The sequence below is a fragment of the Sorex araneus genome, chromosome 2 (assembly GCF_027595985.1).
Source record: "Sorex araneus isolate mSorAra2 chromosome 2, mSorAra2.pri, whole genome shotgun sequence".
NCBI lineage: Eukaryota > Metazoa > Chordata > Mammalia > Eulipotyphla > Soricidae > Sorex > Sorex araneus.
This window is the reverse complement of record NC_073303.1, coordinates 204,346,488-204,364,474: the sequence shown is the minus strand read 5'-3', so window position 1 is coordinate 204,364,474 and position 17,987 is coordinate 204,346,488. Positions and strand designations below refer to the sequence as shown.

Sequence of the window (17,987 nt, the reverse complement as noted above, 5' to 3'; positions counted from 1 at the left end):
TGAAGATCATGCTTCGCATGCAGGAGCAAATTGATCTCAGCTGCATGATTCTCTGAGCGTCACCTGGAGCTACCCTCAGGCTCTGCACTCGGAGTAGCCTTTTGGTTTGGCTAAGAACAAGCCAACAAAGGCGTCATTTCTGTGACCCAAATAATGACCCAAATTCTGAGTGTCCTGTCACTCAGTAGCTTGCAGGTTTTATTGGTTTTTGTTCTGTTGTTTGTGGTTTGTAGGTTCTGGTTGTGTTTGGGAGACTGCAGTCCAGGGATTCGGCTTGGACCTCCTGCACTTAAAGTTGACACTTCAGTCTTTTGGGCTGTCTCTTTGCAGCCCCTTCTCACCTTTGACAGGATTTCTTTTTTTGTTTTGTTTTGTTTTGTTTTGGGGCCACACCCCTGCAATGTTCAGAGGTTATCCCTGGCTCTACACTCGGGAAATACTCCTGGTGCTGCTTGGGGCACCCAATGGGGTGCCTGGGATTGAACCTGGGTTGGCCACATGCAAGGCAAGTGCCTTACCTGCTGTACTATCTCTCTGTTCCAACTAGTTCTGCTGCCTTGACTCTGAACCCCTTTATGCTCATCTCTTTGTCTTCCAGTAGATTGTGAAGCTGTCCTTGTCTTTCTTTTTCTGGACATAAAACACTTAGCTAGACTGAGCAGAAAACAATTCAGGACATGATTATTAAATAAGTTTATAAGAAAACTACCTAAAGAATATTGAGATGTTTCAGTCATACAATGATCGAGTACTCATCCGGTGCGCATTTTCCACCACCAATGTTCCCAGTATCCCTCCCACCACCCTCCCCCCCACTCACCTGCCTCTGTGGCAGGCACATTCCCTTTTACTCTCTCTCTCCTTTTGGGTGTTAAGGTCTGCAATACGGGTATTAAGTAGCCATCATGTTTGGTCCATAGTCTACTTTCAGCACACATCTCCCATCCCGAGTGAGCCCTCCAAGCATCATTTACTTGGTGGTCCCTTCTCTCTCTGAGCTGCCTTTTCCCCCAGCATGTGAGGCTGGCCTCCAAGCCATGGAGCGATCCTCCTGGGCCTTATCGCTACTATCCTTGTGTGTTAATCCCCCATTGTTACTCTCTGTTCCACAAATGAGTGCAGTCATTCTATGTCTGTCCCTCTCTCTCTCTGACTTGTTTCACTTAGCATGATACTCTCAATGTTGATCCAAAAGTGTTTATATTTCTAAGAATCAAAAAACTGAGTTTCTGAAAATTATTTTAAGAGGAAATTACTGACCTATGAAAATCTTGCTTCTCAGTAGAAAATGCAATGCCAACTGAGCTAAAATTGCATGTTTCTTCTGTTTGTGTCTGGTTGGAGAATTTGAAATATAATGAATGCCTCAACTGTTGTGAAGATTTTCTTTTGACTGAAATCAGTGCATTATAATTTTTAAACAGAGGTGGACTAGCAGAAAGAATAAATGGACTCCAGAATCGAGAGAGATCTGCCATTTCATTGTGGAGACATCAGTGTGCTTCTTACCAACCTACACTTTCAGGTGAGTCTTTCAGTGGCACCTGAGCTTTCGGGGAAGGAAACTCCAATTGGTCCATAGAGATAGGATGGCTTAATACACTAGAGCACATTTTCTGCGTGTAGGGAGCCTGGGGTTGCTCCCTGGCACTGTATACTTTCTTTTGCACCGTCTGGAGCAATGGGATGAGCACTGGGCTGAGAATATCCCTTGAACACTGATTAGTATGCCTCCAAACAGAAAACAAATACCAAACACAAGAAAGGCACTTCACTTGTGGCTTATGAACAAATTGGTTTAGTATTTGGCACTGTCTGCTGCTGTAGTATTGCTGGATATGCCACCACTCAGTAATAAAAATAAAACAGAGACTTAGTCCCTCGAAGTGTAATTGTGTGTATGAGTGTGTGTGTATGTGTGTGTGTTTGGGTCACACCCAGTGATGCTCAGGGCTTACTCATGGCTCTGTGCTTAGGAATTACTGGCACTGCTTGGGATGCCGGGGATCAGACCCAGGTTGGCCATGTGCAAGGCAAGCGCCCTACCCACTGGACTGTTGCTCTGGCTCCAGTCCAATTGCATTCTTGTTGCATTAAATTTAAGGATATGAGAAAAAATCTGTAATAATTACATTTTACTTTGTTGTGATATCTTAAAATAAACATTTGCATACACTTAGTTTAAAAATAGCTCAGAGATGAACAAAGAGTAGTAATTTGTCCAAATGGATAGGAAATAGATCTTTCCAATTTGATATACACTTAAGAGACAAAGGAAGTAATTTAAATTCTTTTAAAAATTACTTAAGAAAACTGACATACCATGAAGGCATTTTATTTATTTATTTATTGAATCACTGTGAGTTAAAAGTTACCAAGTTACTGCATAATTGAGTTTCAGGCATATAATGTTCCAATACCAGTTCCCAAGAAGGCATTTAAAGAGCTGGTTTAAAATAACATTAAAACATGCCTTTAAATGTTTTTCTGAGTAGTAATGAAATAAAAAATCCATGATAAATATATATTCTACTTTTAAAAATTCATCATTAGTTTACAAGCTTATAGAATTTTTAATGTAAAGGTAGTACTTCACACATTTAATATCTGTAGGATTCACTGAATCCTGGGAACACCTGTAAGGGCTATTGGAGGCTGCCCTAAAGGCCTCCATCCCTCTCAGAGAGCCCGGCAAGCTACCAAGAGTACCCTGCCCGCACGGCAGAGCCTGGCACGCTACCCGTGGCGTATTCGATATGCCAAAAACAGTTAACAACAATGGGCCTCATTCACCTGACACCGAAAAAGCCCGAAATATGGCAGCGTTAAGAAAGATGAACAAGGAGAGGCTGGAAAAATCTCAGGGATGAACTAGACTGCCAAAACGAAGAAAGATTAAAATGACTGTCTGTACTTTCAACGCATGTACATTGGCATCGGAAGCATCCATTGAGGACCTGCTGGTGCAAGCGCAGAAGATCAAGTACGATGTCATTGGTCTGACTGAAACGAGAAGACATCAATCATATCACGCCATTTTCGACACTGGAGAAGAATTGTTCCTCGGAACATGCTACAACAGAGGTGTCGGTGGCATTGGTGTCCTTGTCAACACGAACGTGGCCAAGAGCATGTTTGATTCATTCGAATGCCTAACAACCCGAATAGGACAATTACGCTTGAATAGATGTGGCTCAGTGCCGGCAGTTTCTATCTTTGTCGTCTATAACCCAACATCCAGCTACGATAAAGAAGAAATTGAGAAGTTCTACATGGAACTGGAGAGGTTCTATAAAGAAGACCACACCTTCTACAAGGTCATTGATGGTGATTTTAATGCCAAGATAGGACCGAGAAGGTCGCCCGAAGAACTCCACATTGGGTCCCATGGTCTAGAATGGAACGAACAGGGTGAGAGACTGTCTGAGTTCATCATGTCGACCAAGACGATCCATGGTAACTCATGGTTCCAAAAGGCCGAATCTAAATGTTAGACATGGGAGTCTCTCGATGGACAGTTCCACAACGAGATTGACCACATCATATTCAGTCGAAGGTTTTGCCTGACTGATGTCGCTGTTGTCCCAAAATTCCAAATGGGATTGGACCACTGTATCCTTTGTGGAAAATTCTACTTCATAGAGCAGGGAGAAAGGACTGCAAAGTTTAAGAAGAGAACTCACAGATTGACACCAAGTGGGAGCTTTTTGGCACTATTGCGACAACGTGGGAAGATGCCATTGTTGACAGCATTGATGAGGAATACAATCGACTGGTTCAGTACCTCCATGATTGTGCGAAAAATGCTGAGAGTGGGAAAGCCAAAAACAGATATCTGTCTTCGGAAATTCTCGAGCCCATTCGTCAACATGCTTTGGCACGAGTCTCAGGCAACCACAAGCTAACATCTGAACAGGGCTGTTAAAAGTTGTGCAGAGTTGTGCAGAGAAGCGATAAAGGAAGACCTCAAAGAGAGAAGAGCAGCAGTGTTGGGCAATGCAGCAGAAGCCGGGAAAAGTATTCGCAGTGCTCGCTTGTCCTTCGCCAACTACAAGACCAAGATGACTGCCCTCCGATGTCCAGATGGATCTATCACATCTTCCAGAAGGGCAATGGAAAGGATTATTCACGACTTCTACTCGATCTCTTTGACAGCCACGTCCACCTTCCCACATACCAAATTCCTCAGGATAGAGATGTCCCCAACGTCTTCTCTTTCAAAATCCGACATGCCATTTCATCGGTAAAGATGTGTACAGCACCCGGTCCAGGCAAGGTCAGACCCAAACACCTGAAGAATCTGCCACCAATACTCCTCAATACACTGGCTCGGTTTTTCACACGCTACCTGTCCGAATGCAAGGTTCCATCACAATGGAAAACCAGCAGGACCGTTCTGTTATACAAGAAAGGAGACATCCCTGACATCGGCAACTATCACCCAATCTGCCTGTTATCCGTCATCTACAAGTTGTTCACTCGAGTCATCCTGAATAGAATAGGCAGAACAATAAATGAAGGACAACCATACGAGCAAGCCCAGTTCTGAAAAGGATTCAGCACGATCGACCATATCCACACAGTGACCAAGCTCATTGAAGTTTCTCGAGAGTTCAGGATGCTGCTCTGTCTAATGTTTATCGACTTAAAGAAGGCCTTCGATTCTGTTGAGACTGAAGCGATCACCAAAGCCCTCGCCCTACATGGCATTCAAACTCAATACATCAAGATCCTCCGTGAGCTGCATTACGGATTCACCACCAGGATCTCACCATTCTACAAGGAAGTGATCATTGACGTAAAGAGAGGGTTTCGGCAGGTGATACCATTTCACCGAAACTCTTCAGTGCCACCCTCAAGAACATCATGTGATGACTGGAATGGGAAGGAATGGGAGTGAAGATAGACGGTTGGCAACTACACCACCTCCACTTCGCTGATGACATTGTTCTCATAATGCCAAACACTAGCCAAGCAGCATAAATGCTGGCCGATTTTGACCGCGAGTGTTGAAAGGTCGGACTGCAGCTGAATCTCAGCAAAACAATGTTCATGAATAATGAACTAGTCCCTGATGTTCCCTTTGCTTTCAGTGGAACGAACATCTCCGAATGCAGCAGCTATTCGTATCGAGACATACACATATGTCTCGATACACGTGTGGGTCACCTGGGTACACATCTGGATACACACCTGGGTCGAGAACTCAACATGAGGAACAACTTGGCACCAGAACAGCGCAGGAGGAAGAGAGCAGTGTGAACACCTTCAAGAGCGTTGAAGAAGTTAAGAGGACGAAGAACCTCCAGCTCAGGGCACATCCTTTTCACTCCACCATTCTTCCTGTACTAACATAGGCCTCAGAGACCTGGGCCCGACGCAAACTGGATGAGAACGCTCTTCGGGTATCCCAAAGAGGAATGAAAAGAGCCATGCTAGGAGTGTCACGTTTCACTCAAGTGAGAGAAGGAATCTGGAGTTCCGACCTCCGTTGATGCTCAAGAATCAGGAACACTGTCTCGTTTGCCAAGACATCAGAAATTAGATGGGCTGGACACATAATGTGATTCAGAGATGACCACTGGACTAGAACTGTTACCGACTGGATTACATGGGACATCAAAAGACCGCGTGACTGCCCACCAACGAGATGGCAGACTTCTTTGTCAAAACCCTGAATGAATGGTTTGAGGCTCTTTGTGTTCCTGAAGCGAGCAGATATCATTGGGCTACACTAGCACAGGACAGGGAAAAATGGAGACGTTACTGGCGCCTGCTCGAGCAAATCGAAGATCAACAGGATGACAAGTGACAAATGATACAAGGATTCACTGTATCTAGCACCAAAGTTGTAATGCCATCCCATCACCCAAAACTGTGCCTGTTTTCCACACCTACTAGTAATCTTCCTACTAGTAATCACCACTATTTTTTTTTTTATTTATTTCTTAGTGTTTTTGGTATTTGGCCATACTCAGTGGTGTGGGCTACGCCCAGCTCTGTGCTCGGGTCAGACATCACTCCCAGTGGTAGGGGACCAACCTGATGGGGATCACACAGTGCCAGGGTTGGCCCTGGGCCTCCTCCACGAGACTCCTGCATGAACTCCTGCATGAAAGCTCTCGGTGTTCTCTCTCTGGCCCTAGTGATCATCATTCTTTCAGTGAGTCTAAGAGTTAGTTTTATTGTTTTCTTTGTCAGTTTGTTTGCTTTAGACATTTATATTCCAAATATGACTGAAACCTTCCAGTAGCTATCTTTCATTTGTTTATTATTTGTTTGCTTAATTCACTTAGCATAATTACCTCAAGCTCCACCTATTTTTGGTTTCAATGGCACAATTTTATTTCTGTATATGGTAAGGTGATATCTTAGGGAGTTGCATGTATCATAGCTTCTTTATCCAGTTATCTGTTCATTTGAATTGATTCCATGTTTTGCCTGTTGTGAATAAAGCTTTTATGGTCACAGAGGTGCAGATTTCTTTGGTAAGTATTTTTACATTAAGATATATGAAGTTGATCATTATAGATTTTTATTACTCTTTTCTCCTCTAGTTTTCTTCTGTAATCTTCAGAAACTGTTTCAAAAGATGAGTCCATTTCTATGAGTCTGCCAGTTCTAAAGATCTTTTCCTAGTTCAGTGGAAGACTTGTTCTTGATGCGCTTATTTGGAGGGTTCTGTATTACTCCTTTGCATTGCTAGGCCTAAACTACTTGACTTTTATACTTAGAACTGTGGACAGAAGCACTTTTTCCTTCTTTTTTTTGCTATTTAGGTCACACCCAGTGATGCTCAGGGGTTATTCCAGGCAAGAAGCAGATGTTATATCATCTCCCAATACACTCCCAATACAATATATTCACCCATGTGCACACATCCCTGAACAAACATGTCAAGGCAACACTGACTTTAGAATAGGAGATAGACTTTTCATTTAAAAAAATAAAAATCTCTGTTATAACCCAGGTCTGACGAAATTGGTATAGTTGTAGCATACAGATTGACAATTGCTTCTATAGGTGAGTGACTGAAAACTAGTGTCTCAGTATTTTTTCCTAATGAAAAATATTTCATGCATACAAGAAAGCTCCCTGTCCTGAAACAGTGTTGTTTTTCTGGTTTCTTTCTTTGTGGTCTCTCCATCTGGAATAGGCGAGTTGTGAATGGGTATGTTTATCTATCCAAATTAGTAGCATCTCTCTGGAAAGGGGCCAGGAATATGAATTTAAATAGGCCCAGGAGTAGTTTTTGTACATGCTACAGTGCAAAAGAGAAAAACTTGCATGTTTTTAACTATCACATATAGCTTTGCAAGACTTTTCAGTTCCTAGGTCGTTATTTTAAAATTACTTTAAAAGCCCTTCACGATGATCTTTTGAGCAACTCTTTCTCTTTCACATTTTGTATTAGAGCATCATATTCTTCTTTTTTTTTTTTTTTACGTTTTAATTTTATTGAATCACCGTGAAAAAAATACAAAGCTTTCAGGTTTAAGTCTCAGTCATATAATGATTGAACCCTCATCCCTTCACCAGTGCACATGTTCCACCACCAAGAACCCCAAAATACCCCCCTCCCACCCAGCCCCCACCTAAGTAGCTAATGATCTTAACTTTATTCTCTTTATACTTTGAATATATTCAATATTTCAATAGAGAACTCACTATTATTGTTTGGAATTTCCCCCCAACAATCAGACATGCTGAAAAGGCATCATTTAATAATTTCTTTTCATTGCTGAGAATAAAGACTCTATGAGCTCTGGTTTTGGATTTCTGATATTTTAGCTCAGTTCACAGTCTAGATGCATTTCTGTAAGAAGCTGCTCTGGGTGCCAAAATGGGTTAGAAGACCTCTCGGATCATAGTCTTTAGGAGCAGAGGGTCCATTTTGCGTGCGGCAGCTCCGGATCTTATCTGGGCCGAGGGCGTGCTGGTAATGCCCCCTTCCCATGATCGCCTATGAGCCACAACACTGCAAAATTCATACCACTGGGTTGGGAGTCTTAGAAGGTGGCTCTCGCCACGTGGATGTTGCTGCCACCGCCATTTTCCGCACTGAAAAACAGGGTGGAGAGGAAAAATCCCTCCCCGGGCGGCACGGAGTTGTAGCACAGCTCACAGTTTAGATGCATTACTGTAAGAAGCCACTCTGAGTGCCAAAATGGGTTAGAAGACCTCTTGGATCATAGTCATTAGGAGCAGAGGGTCCGTTTCACGCACGGCAGCTCCAGATCTTACCTGGGCCGAGAGAGCATCATATTATTATATATGCTTGTAGGTATCAGGGTGGCCTGGTATGTGTCACTTTGTTACGGTACAAGATTCTAATCATCAACCTATTCTACATTCTTAATTTTATTTGTTTTTACTTTTTCATATCAGGAATATAATATAAATAATCCTCCTTAAATCTCATTTGCTAAATTGTAAATCCAAATATACATAAAGATTGCAAGATGACAGTTCTCTGGTTGGAGAACAAAAAAAAGAACTTTATAGTATTTGTACTTGAAAACCACAGAAGAAAACTTAAGGCTTTAAGGACTATTTATTTTCTGAGAGGGTTGACAGGCTTTCTCAATATGGTAACTTTTAGTTGCTGTCTCCCTAAAAAAATGCTTTTTTCCCTAACATTTTATCAGAAGTCCTGAAATGATTTCACTGATTTGAATACACATGCACCTCTCCTTTAGCCTGTAATCACTGGAATTGGGATTTGATCATTAGCTCTGCACCAGCCTTCTACTTGTGAGTTTTTCTCTTTCACAAAAATAAGCAAGAGCCTTTGTAATTTTATGATATATAATCACATTCAATCTTTTACCCTTTATTTTTTTTTCTTGTTTTTAAAGTTCACATGTGCATCCTTCACCTTGCAAATGTAATGCTTTTGACCTGGAGTGACCCACTTCATTCCATAATCTTTCCACCTCCTCCTTTAAATAGTCTCTGTTTAAACTACAGTTACTCATCATTTTGAATTTTGTTTTTATTTTGCTTGAATCAGAAAAATATGGCCTATGCATCTAAGTTCATAATCTTGTCCTTGTTTCCTGTTCCATTTTGAGTCTTACCTCCCAGTAAATTTGGAATGAGTGGTAAATATTTGTAGTATTGGGTTTTACTTTTTTTGTGGGAGGAATGGTATTTGGGCCACACCAGGAAGTGCTCAGATCTTACTCTTGACTCTCTGCTCAGGGGTCAACCCTGGCAGGCTCAGGGGTCCACATGTGATGCTGGGGATCAAAACTTGGTTGGCTACACGAGAGGCAAATGCCCTACCTGCTGTACTATTGCTCCAGCCCTATCATACTGGATTTTAGTGAGCCTATTTAAAGCAAAGCATTGCTTTTGATTTTTGGGCCACATCTGGTGGTGTCCAACACTTATTTCTGGCTGCCCTCTTAGAGATGACCTCTGTCAGGGTCTGGGGGACAGCATGGGGTGCTGGGGAATAAACCCAGGTCTGCATGCAAGGCAAGCACCCTACCTACTGAACTACCTCTCCAGCCCTAGTGAGGCCCTTTTTATTCCTATTGAGAACTTGGGACAAGGTTGGACATGGTGGTATGAAGAATAGAGGGCCGCAAGAGGAGTATATGGGACAACCACAGTGCCCAGCCTTTGCCTGCAGTCTGGACATTTAATGTTTTAAAGTCATTGTGGGACGTTGTAGGGATCATTTACATTCACTTACACACTAAAACTTTTCATGCACATTCTATTTTCTTTTACAGAGAATTTTAATTTGGGAGGTAGGACCCTCCCAAACAATGCTCAAGGTACTGAGGAGTCACTCCAGGTGATATTGAGGTAGCCATGCAGGACAGTTTGACTACAGTACTGGAGAATGCAATGCTACATGGACCATGTGGTGTCAGGAACTACCATGGCCACCCCGTTAGTGCTAGGGGACCTCTCGTGCCAAGCCCAGTGATACTTGTGGGCCCCCGTGGACCAAGCTAGGGCCAGGAACCAAGGCATGTGCTATGTCTCTGGCCCAAGAATGCTGTTTTTTGTGTGTGTTTGGTTTGGGGCCACATCTGGCTATGCTCAGGGCTTAATCCTGGGTCTGAACTGAAGGATCCTTCCTGGCTGGGACTGAGGGACCAAATGAGGTGCCAGGGATCAAACCTGGGTTAACCATGTGCAGGGCAAGTGCCTTATCTGCTGTGCTGTCTCTCTGACCCCACCAAGAATGCTAAGTTTTGGGGTCAGAGGAATAGTACAGTAGGCCGGGCCACTTGCCTTGCACGTGGCTGACTTGGGTTCAGTCCCTGGGCACCACCAGGAATAATTTCTGGGTGTAGGCCAGGGGTAAGCTGACCAGGTAGGCTCCATAACAAAAACAAAACAAAACAAAAAACCCGAAATACTAATTTTTAAGGGTTTTTATAGGTCTTATAGCTTAACTGTTTATTGGGGAATGGCAAGTATATGTCCTAGAGGGAGGAAAAGTAAATACATCAGTCTCTTCGGCCACTTAAAGGAGGCAACAGGTTGAGACCCCAACCTCCTGATTTGACAGCTGTGCCCTTTCAATGGTATACCCCCTGTGTAAAAACACAAATGAGAAGAGGGGGCCCAACGGGGCTCTACCTCTCCCGCTGTCCGAGTTCGGTAGTCTCGCGCCGCTTCCCCACCCCGGGGAGGTTGATGGCGATGATGAGGCAGGCGAAGGAAGGAACGGAGGCAAGTTGGTTGGTCTCGATCGAAGTTTTTTCCAGTCTCCTCTCTATACACTCCCGTCTCTCTCTCTGCTTCTCCCCCTGTTCTCGATCTCTCTCTGGATCTTCCTCTAATTCCCTTTCTGCCCCGCTCGCTCTCACTTCTTTCACCTTGTGCTCTGCTTATGTGTGTGCCACTGTGCTCTCTGCGTCTGTCTCTCTGCGCCTGTCTCTCTGCCTCTGCCTCTCTGCCTCTGCCGCTCTGTCTCTGCCTCTCTGTGTCTTCTGTCTTCTTCCTCTGTCTTCTTCTTCTGTCTCCTTCCTCTGTCTCCCTTGTCTTCTTTCTCCTATCCCCGTCTCTTCTATCTCCCCTCAGTGCCTCACAGTCTTAGTTTATATAGCAAATTACATAGGGTGGTGACACAAAGGTGAGTTTAACATCAACAAATCAACAAAGAAGGGTAAGACCATTTCTTGAGGAGATTAACAAAATCTCATCTAAGGAGATCCACTCAAGGTTGGGGGTCCAAACAAGTGTGTATCAGGGTGTGAGCTAGTAATCTACTTAAATAGTTATAGTAAATCTACTTCTAATATTTCTAGCAATGTCATTCTGTATGAGCACAGTAAGAGATATAAAGTTTGGTTTTTCCTGAGGGCATCTCCAGACCACAGTCCTCAGGCCAGGTTAATCTTCCTAACCCCAGCAGGATCCTAATCTCATCGTTACTTTTGGATCATGACAGCATTGTCCATGATCATGCTCTCAACTTATAGTTGAGTATTGTGGCATTTTGGCCTGGCCCTCGATGCCAGGGTAGCACATAACTCACCGCTTGCCCTGGATCCGTCCTGTCCCTCGTCGGGATCCTGCTTTTGGGGTGCTAGGAACTGAGGGCAACTTGAGTTAAGAAAGCAGATGCCCAGGAGTAAATATTATTGGAGTCAATCAACTCCCAATTTACAAGCACAATATTGTCTTCCTGTGTCCATACAGAAAGGACATTGCTTTAAGGTAAACTATGTTCCCTAAGGCAAGGGTAAAAGGACAAATCCCATGTTATCCTACAACTCCCTACTTCGTCAAGAGAGGTTTTTTCATTTCACCAATTCCTTTTGATATTACAGAACACCCCAAACTTAAACGTGTGTATAATAGTCTTTTAATTTTATAGCTCCCAAATGAGTGTAAGACTTAGATAAACTTTAATTTGAACCATAAATTTCTAAGAAATAGTTTTGGGGAAGTCTACTGCCATGACCAGCCCGGTGGCGGGCATCTGCCTTCACCTCCGCCCCCAGCGCCTGTGCAACCACTGCCGTCCTTCTCAACAGGTCTGTGGACCGGGGCATTTACACCTGGACTGGCTGTGGGTGTGGCCTCCACTGAAGAGGTCGTGGCCTTCTGTGGGGCTGGCAGCTGGCTGCAGTTATATTTTCCATTCCCAGCACTCTTGACTCACATCTCAACCTTTATTATGTAACTCTGTGGCAAACGTTCTGGCTACCTCAAACACAATACAGCAGTAATCTACTGGCCTACTCCAAGTCCACCAAAACACGAGTGTATACAAGAAGTTGTACAAAGCCCAATATGAAAGAACATCTCCAAATGCTTCACTAGATGCCTATCATAAGTCACAGAATAATGTCCAAGAGGAAAGACGTACTCTAGATGGGGAGAAGGCTGACTACCATCGACCGAGTTTATTCAGAATTCTTTCTTGCAATAAGAGGGAACAGTGCCAGTGAACTCAAAGGATTTACCTCTATATATCCACAACAACATGAAGAAACAGCGCAAATCTCCACTATGAGTTGAGGATGAAGAAAAGAGTCCTGAATCCTCAACAGGGGGTACCCACAAATATGATCTCTCTGACAAAGAATTCTGAGATGAAATGCTGAGGATGTTCAAGGAACTCAACGAATTGATGGAACAGACATACAGAAAATTAAAGGAAGAAATGAAAGAAATGGGGGAACAGATAGCTGAGAAAATACAGAAAGAAATGAGAACAGAAGTAAGAAAGCTACAAAAAGAAATGTCACAAATGAAGGATTCAATAGATGAAATTAAAAACTCAGTAGGTGCCCTCAACAGTAGAATGTCTATGGCCGTAGACAGAATCAGCGAACTTGAAGGTGAGCAGCAGAAATCATACAGGCAACAATAAACAATGGGAAAAGACCTCAAATTAGCTCTAAGGTGAATCAGAGACCCAGGCAATGACTCCAAGAGGAACAATATTAGAATCATCGGATTACCGGAAGGACAGGGAGGCAACCCCAATGAAAAAACCACAGTTAAAGAAATCATTGCTGAAGTTCCCAGAGTTAGAGAATGCAAGCATCCAGATCCAAGAATCCAGAAGGGTGCCAGCTAAAAGTAACCCTAATAAAAACACTCCAAGGCATATAATAGTCAGGATGATGGATGCCGCAGATAGACACACAATACTGCAAGCAGCAAGGTCAAAGAAAGAAATCACATACAACGGAGCACCCCTTAGATTTATAGCAAACCTATCAGAGGAAACTCTCCAAGCCTGAATACAATGGTGGGATATAGTGAAAAATCTCAGTGAAATGAACACCTCACCAAGAATACTTTATCCAGCCAAACTCTCACTCAAACTCGATGGAATGATACACCATTTTATAGATAAACAACAGCTCAGGAACTTCATAGACTCAAAACCAAACTTAAACGAAGGACTAAAAGGGCTCTTGTAAGACAAGAAAGAGAACACCCATAAGTGCAATAAACCCTTATAGAAAGATGGCAAAAAAAAACCATGACAACAATCTCTCTCAATGTCAATGGTCTAAGTGCACCTATCAAGAGACACAGAGCGGCAAAATGGATCCAGAAACTGAAACCAACATTCTGCTGCCTACAAGAAACACATCTGAACAATCAGAACAAACACAGACTCAGAGTTAAAGGATAGAAAACAATCTTGCAAGCAAACAACTCCCTGAATGAACGATTTGAGGCTCTTCTTGTTACTGGAGCGAGCAGATATCTTTGGGCTACACTAGCATGCGACAGGGACAAATAGAGACGTTACTGGTGCCAGCCCGAGCAAATCAAAGATCAACGGGATGACTAGTGATACAAGTGATACATAATGCAGGTTTAAAGCAAATAGATAAATTTACAAAGTAGTAATTGCATAGATCAGTGGTTCCCAAACTTACTTATCATACTGTCTCCTTTTTCCCTATTTATTTGTATATTTAATCAATTTTTTAATTTTATTGAATCACCAAGAGATAAGAGCATTACAAAGCTGTTCATGGTTGGTTTTAGTCATGCAGTGTTCCAGCACCCAACCCTGCACCAGTGCACATTTCCCAGCACTAGTGTCCCCAGTTTCCCTTCCACTCCCCCAGAATACCCCCTACACTGCACTTCGCCTCTGTGGTAGGCACTTCTCTTCTCTCACTTTCTCTTTCTCTCTCTTGTTTTAGGCATTATGGTTTGCAATACAGATGCTGAAAGGTTACCATGTATATCCCTGTACCTACTTTCGATACTCATTTCTTATCTACAGTGATCATTTCCAACTAATGTTGTCATAAAGAACCCTCCTCTATCTTAACTGCCCTCCACCTCTCACACCCTCTCACAACCAATTGACCAAATGGTTGGTCAGTTTCCAACCATTGACCGTTCCTCCTTGCCTGTTTTCCCTGGACCTGGATATTAGTTTCATATTAAAAAAATATATATATACATATATATGTGTGTGTGTGTGTGTGTGTATCCTACAAATGAAAGCAGTCATTGTATAATTGTCTCTTCCCTTCTGAATCATTTCACTCAGGATGATACTCTCCAAGTCCATCAATTTATAGGCAAATTTTATGACCTCTGTTTTTCTAACAGCTATGTAGTATTCCATTGTATAGATGTACCATAGTTTCTTTATCCAGTCATCTGTTTTCAGGCACTCAAGTTGTTTCCAGGTTCTGGCTCTTATGAATAGTGCTGCAGTGAACATAGAAGTGCAGGTGGTGTTTCTGCTGTGTGGTTTTGGACCCCCAGGGTATATTCCCAGAAATGTTATTGTTGAGTTAAATGGGAGCTCAATTTCTCATTTTTTGAGGAAAGTCCCTATTGTTTTCCAAAAAGACTGGACCAGTTGGCATTCCCACCAGCAATGAATGAGGGTCCCTTTCTTCCTGCATCCACACCAGCACTGATTGTTCTTTGTTCTTTTTGATGTGTATGGTATAAGATAATATCTCATTGTTGTTTTGATTTGCATCTCTCTGATGATTATTGATGTAGAGCATATTTTCATGTGCCTTTTGGCCATTTGAATTTCTTCTTTGAGGAAGTTCATCTGTTCATCTCTTCTCCCCATTTTTTGATTGGTTGAATTTTTTTTCTTGTAAAGTTCTGCCACTGCCTTATATATCTTGGATATTAACATCGTATCAGATAATTTTCCAGTTCCATGGGCTGTCTTTATGTCTTTCATACCACTTTCTTTACAGAAAAAGAGATCCCTCAGTGCTCCCGATGGAACTACGTACTTAAGTCAGCAGTGCTCTTCGCCCCCCTCCCCGCTCCCCACACACTCTGAGCGGTTGTGTCTCCGTCCATCCTTCCAGGGCCCCTCCAGGCATGGTATCGATAGTTCACTTTCGGAAATACTGAAATAGATTAAAGAAGATGTGTTACATTTGGGAACAGTAAGGTTGATTTCCCTACCCCCTCTTAAACTCCTTGATTTACCTTATTATTTACCCTTTTTTCACCAAAAAAACACTAATTGTGATTTTACCTCTGAAGGTCAACACAGACCTGATGATGTTTTGCTGCATTTCATTTTCTTAACTTCCTATTTTCTCTGGGGTCAAGAAAACTATCTCTGGATTATCTCCAATTTTCCTCTGGCTGGTAAAACCAGAAAGGCAATTATAGAGTCTAAGTATTATATTTCCTCTTATATGCTCATACCCACATTTTAGTGCCGTAGTGGTTCTTGATAATCATGGATTAGGAGAAGTCACATGAACATTCTTTGGAGTTGACAGGAAATAAGCTAAGTCAGAGTTTTCACATTAGAGTTATGATTTTCATGCTCCCAAATGACTCTAATTTCCAGTAGAAGTTAATTGAGAAAGGAAAAAATGTTATTAGAATTTTGTAATGTTACTTAATAATTTTGTTAAAAAATAATGATGGGGCCTGAGAAATAGAGGAACTGTCATCATCACTGTCATCCCGTTGTTCATCGATTTATTTGATCGGGTGCCAGTAACATTTCCATCCGTCTCTCCCTCCCTCCCTCCCTCCCTCCCTCCTTCCTTCCTTCCTTCCTTCCTTCCTTCCTTCCTTCCTTCCTTCCTTCCTTCCTTCCTTCCTTCCTTCCTTCCTTCCTTCCTTCCTTCCTTCCTTCCTTCCATTCATTTTTGGATCAAACCTGGCAGCGCTCAGTACTTGCTCCTGGCTCTGTGCTCAAGAATCACTCCTGGCTGTGCTTGGGGGACAATTTGTGCTCCCAGGAATCCAATCAGTGTCAGCCACAAGCAAGGCAAGTTCCTTAACCTCTGTTCTCTCAGTCCAGCATCAGAAATAAATTTAATTCATGTTAAGGTTTTTACCTAAAAACTGATGAAATGGTTTTTTTTTGTTTTTTTTTTTTTTTTTTTTGCTTTTTGGGTCACACCCAGCAATGCTGTGGTAGCTCTTTGTATATCTTGGTTGTTAAATCTTTATTTGGTGTGTTGAGTGTGTGTATTTTCTTACATTCAATTGAGTATTTTTCCATTTTAGCCTGTGTTTCTTTTGTCATGCAGAAAATTAAATTTGTTGTAGTCTCATTTGTTTATTTTTGATTCTGTTGCTGCTTCCATTGAAATCATTTTATTGAGGTCCTAATCTTGGAGCATTTTGCCTATATTTTGCTCAGTGTGCTTTATAGATTCTGGTCTGATCTCAGGGTTTTTGATCCACTTTGAATTGACTTTTGTGCAAAATGTTAGATGTGGTTCCAACTTCATTTTTTTTTTTTTGGTGTGGTTTTCCCAGCACTATTTGTTGAAGAGACTATCTTTATTCCACTTCACGTTCCCAGCTGTATTGTTGAAAATTAGTTGACCTTAGATTTGTCGATTTGTCTTTGGGTACTGGATTCTACCCCCATTGGTTAGTGAGTCTATCCATATTCTAGTACCGTGCTGTAAAAACCCTGTTTTTTGACCTTTAGGAAAGCATAGATATTGGTAAGGCAGTATTTTCTTTGGCTTACTATTCTAATTGTTATTTTTAAACTCTATCCTAGTGCAGTTTGACATTGGCATTTGTTTATGCTGTGAAATCTTATGTGTGTCATTTTAACCTTTCCACTAATCTGTTTTTTCAAACCTTTTCAGCTTGTTAATATTTTCAGGGAGGTTACAGGGTTTACACTGGTGGAGCACTGTAAAAAATTACAAGGACGCGCGTGCGCAGGGGAGGGGGTGATGTGTAATGATGCGTCGTGTTGTGTTGTTGTGCGTGGGCTCTCAGGACGGCGCTCTCTCTCTCTCCCTCCCTCTCTCTCTCTCTCTCTCTCTCTCTCTCTCTCCCTCCCTCTCTCTCTCCCTCTCCCTCTCTCTCTCTCTCTCTCTCTCTCTCTCGCGCTCTCTCTCTCTCTCTCTCTCTCTCTCTCTCTCTCTCTCTCTCTCTCTCTCTCTCTCTCTCTCTCTCTCTCTCGCCGCTTGCGTCTGGTGCTCTCGAGTCACTGTGTATGGACCGGATCGGGATGACTCCTCCTTGTGCTCTGTTTCTGTGTGTGCCGCTGTGCTCTCTTCTGTCAGTCTCTGTCTCTGTCTCTGTCTCTGTAGTCTCTCCTCTGGTCTCTTCTGACCTCTCTCTTTCTCTGCTTCTGTCTTCTCTCTTGCTTTTGTGTTACCTCTGCTTCTGTGTCTTTCCCCTACTTCTGTTACAGTCTTAGTTTATATAGCAATCACATAGGGTGGTAACACAAAGGTGGGTTGAACATTAACAAATCAACAAAGAAGGGTAAGACCATTTCTCAAGGAGATTAATAAAATCTCATCTAAGGGCTGGAGTGATAGCACAGCGGTAGGGCATTTGCCTTGCATGCAGCTGGCCAGGGTTCGATTCCTCTGCCCATCTTCGCCCCTCTTGGAGAGCCCGATTTCTCCGCCCCTCTCTGCCCCTCTCGAAGAGCCCGTCAAGCTACTGAGAGTATTACGCCTGCACTGCAGAGCCTGGCAAGCTACCTGTGGCGTATTTGATATGCCAAAAACAGTAACACTAAGCCTCACAATGAAACGTTACTTACTGGT

General features: G+C 42.7%; 1 protein-coding gene across 1 annotated transcript in view; it reads left to right on the top strand.

The window, feature by feature from the left end:
* The window catches only part of SPIDR (scaffold protein involved in DNA repair), a 373,264-nt gene that overhangs the window by 116,095 nt on the left and 239,182 nt on the right, over nt 1-17,987 (top strand). The window contains exon 7 of the mRNA XM_055129012.1: nt 1,425-1,525. Within this exon, the coding sequence (XP_054984987.1) occupies nt 1,425-1,525 (101 nt within the window). The remainder of the gene's footprint in view (nt 1-1,424; nt 1,526-17,987) is intronic.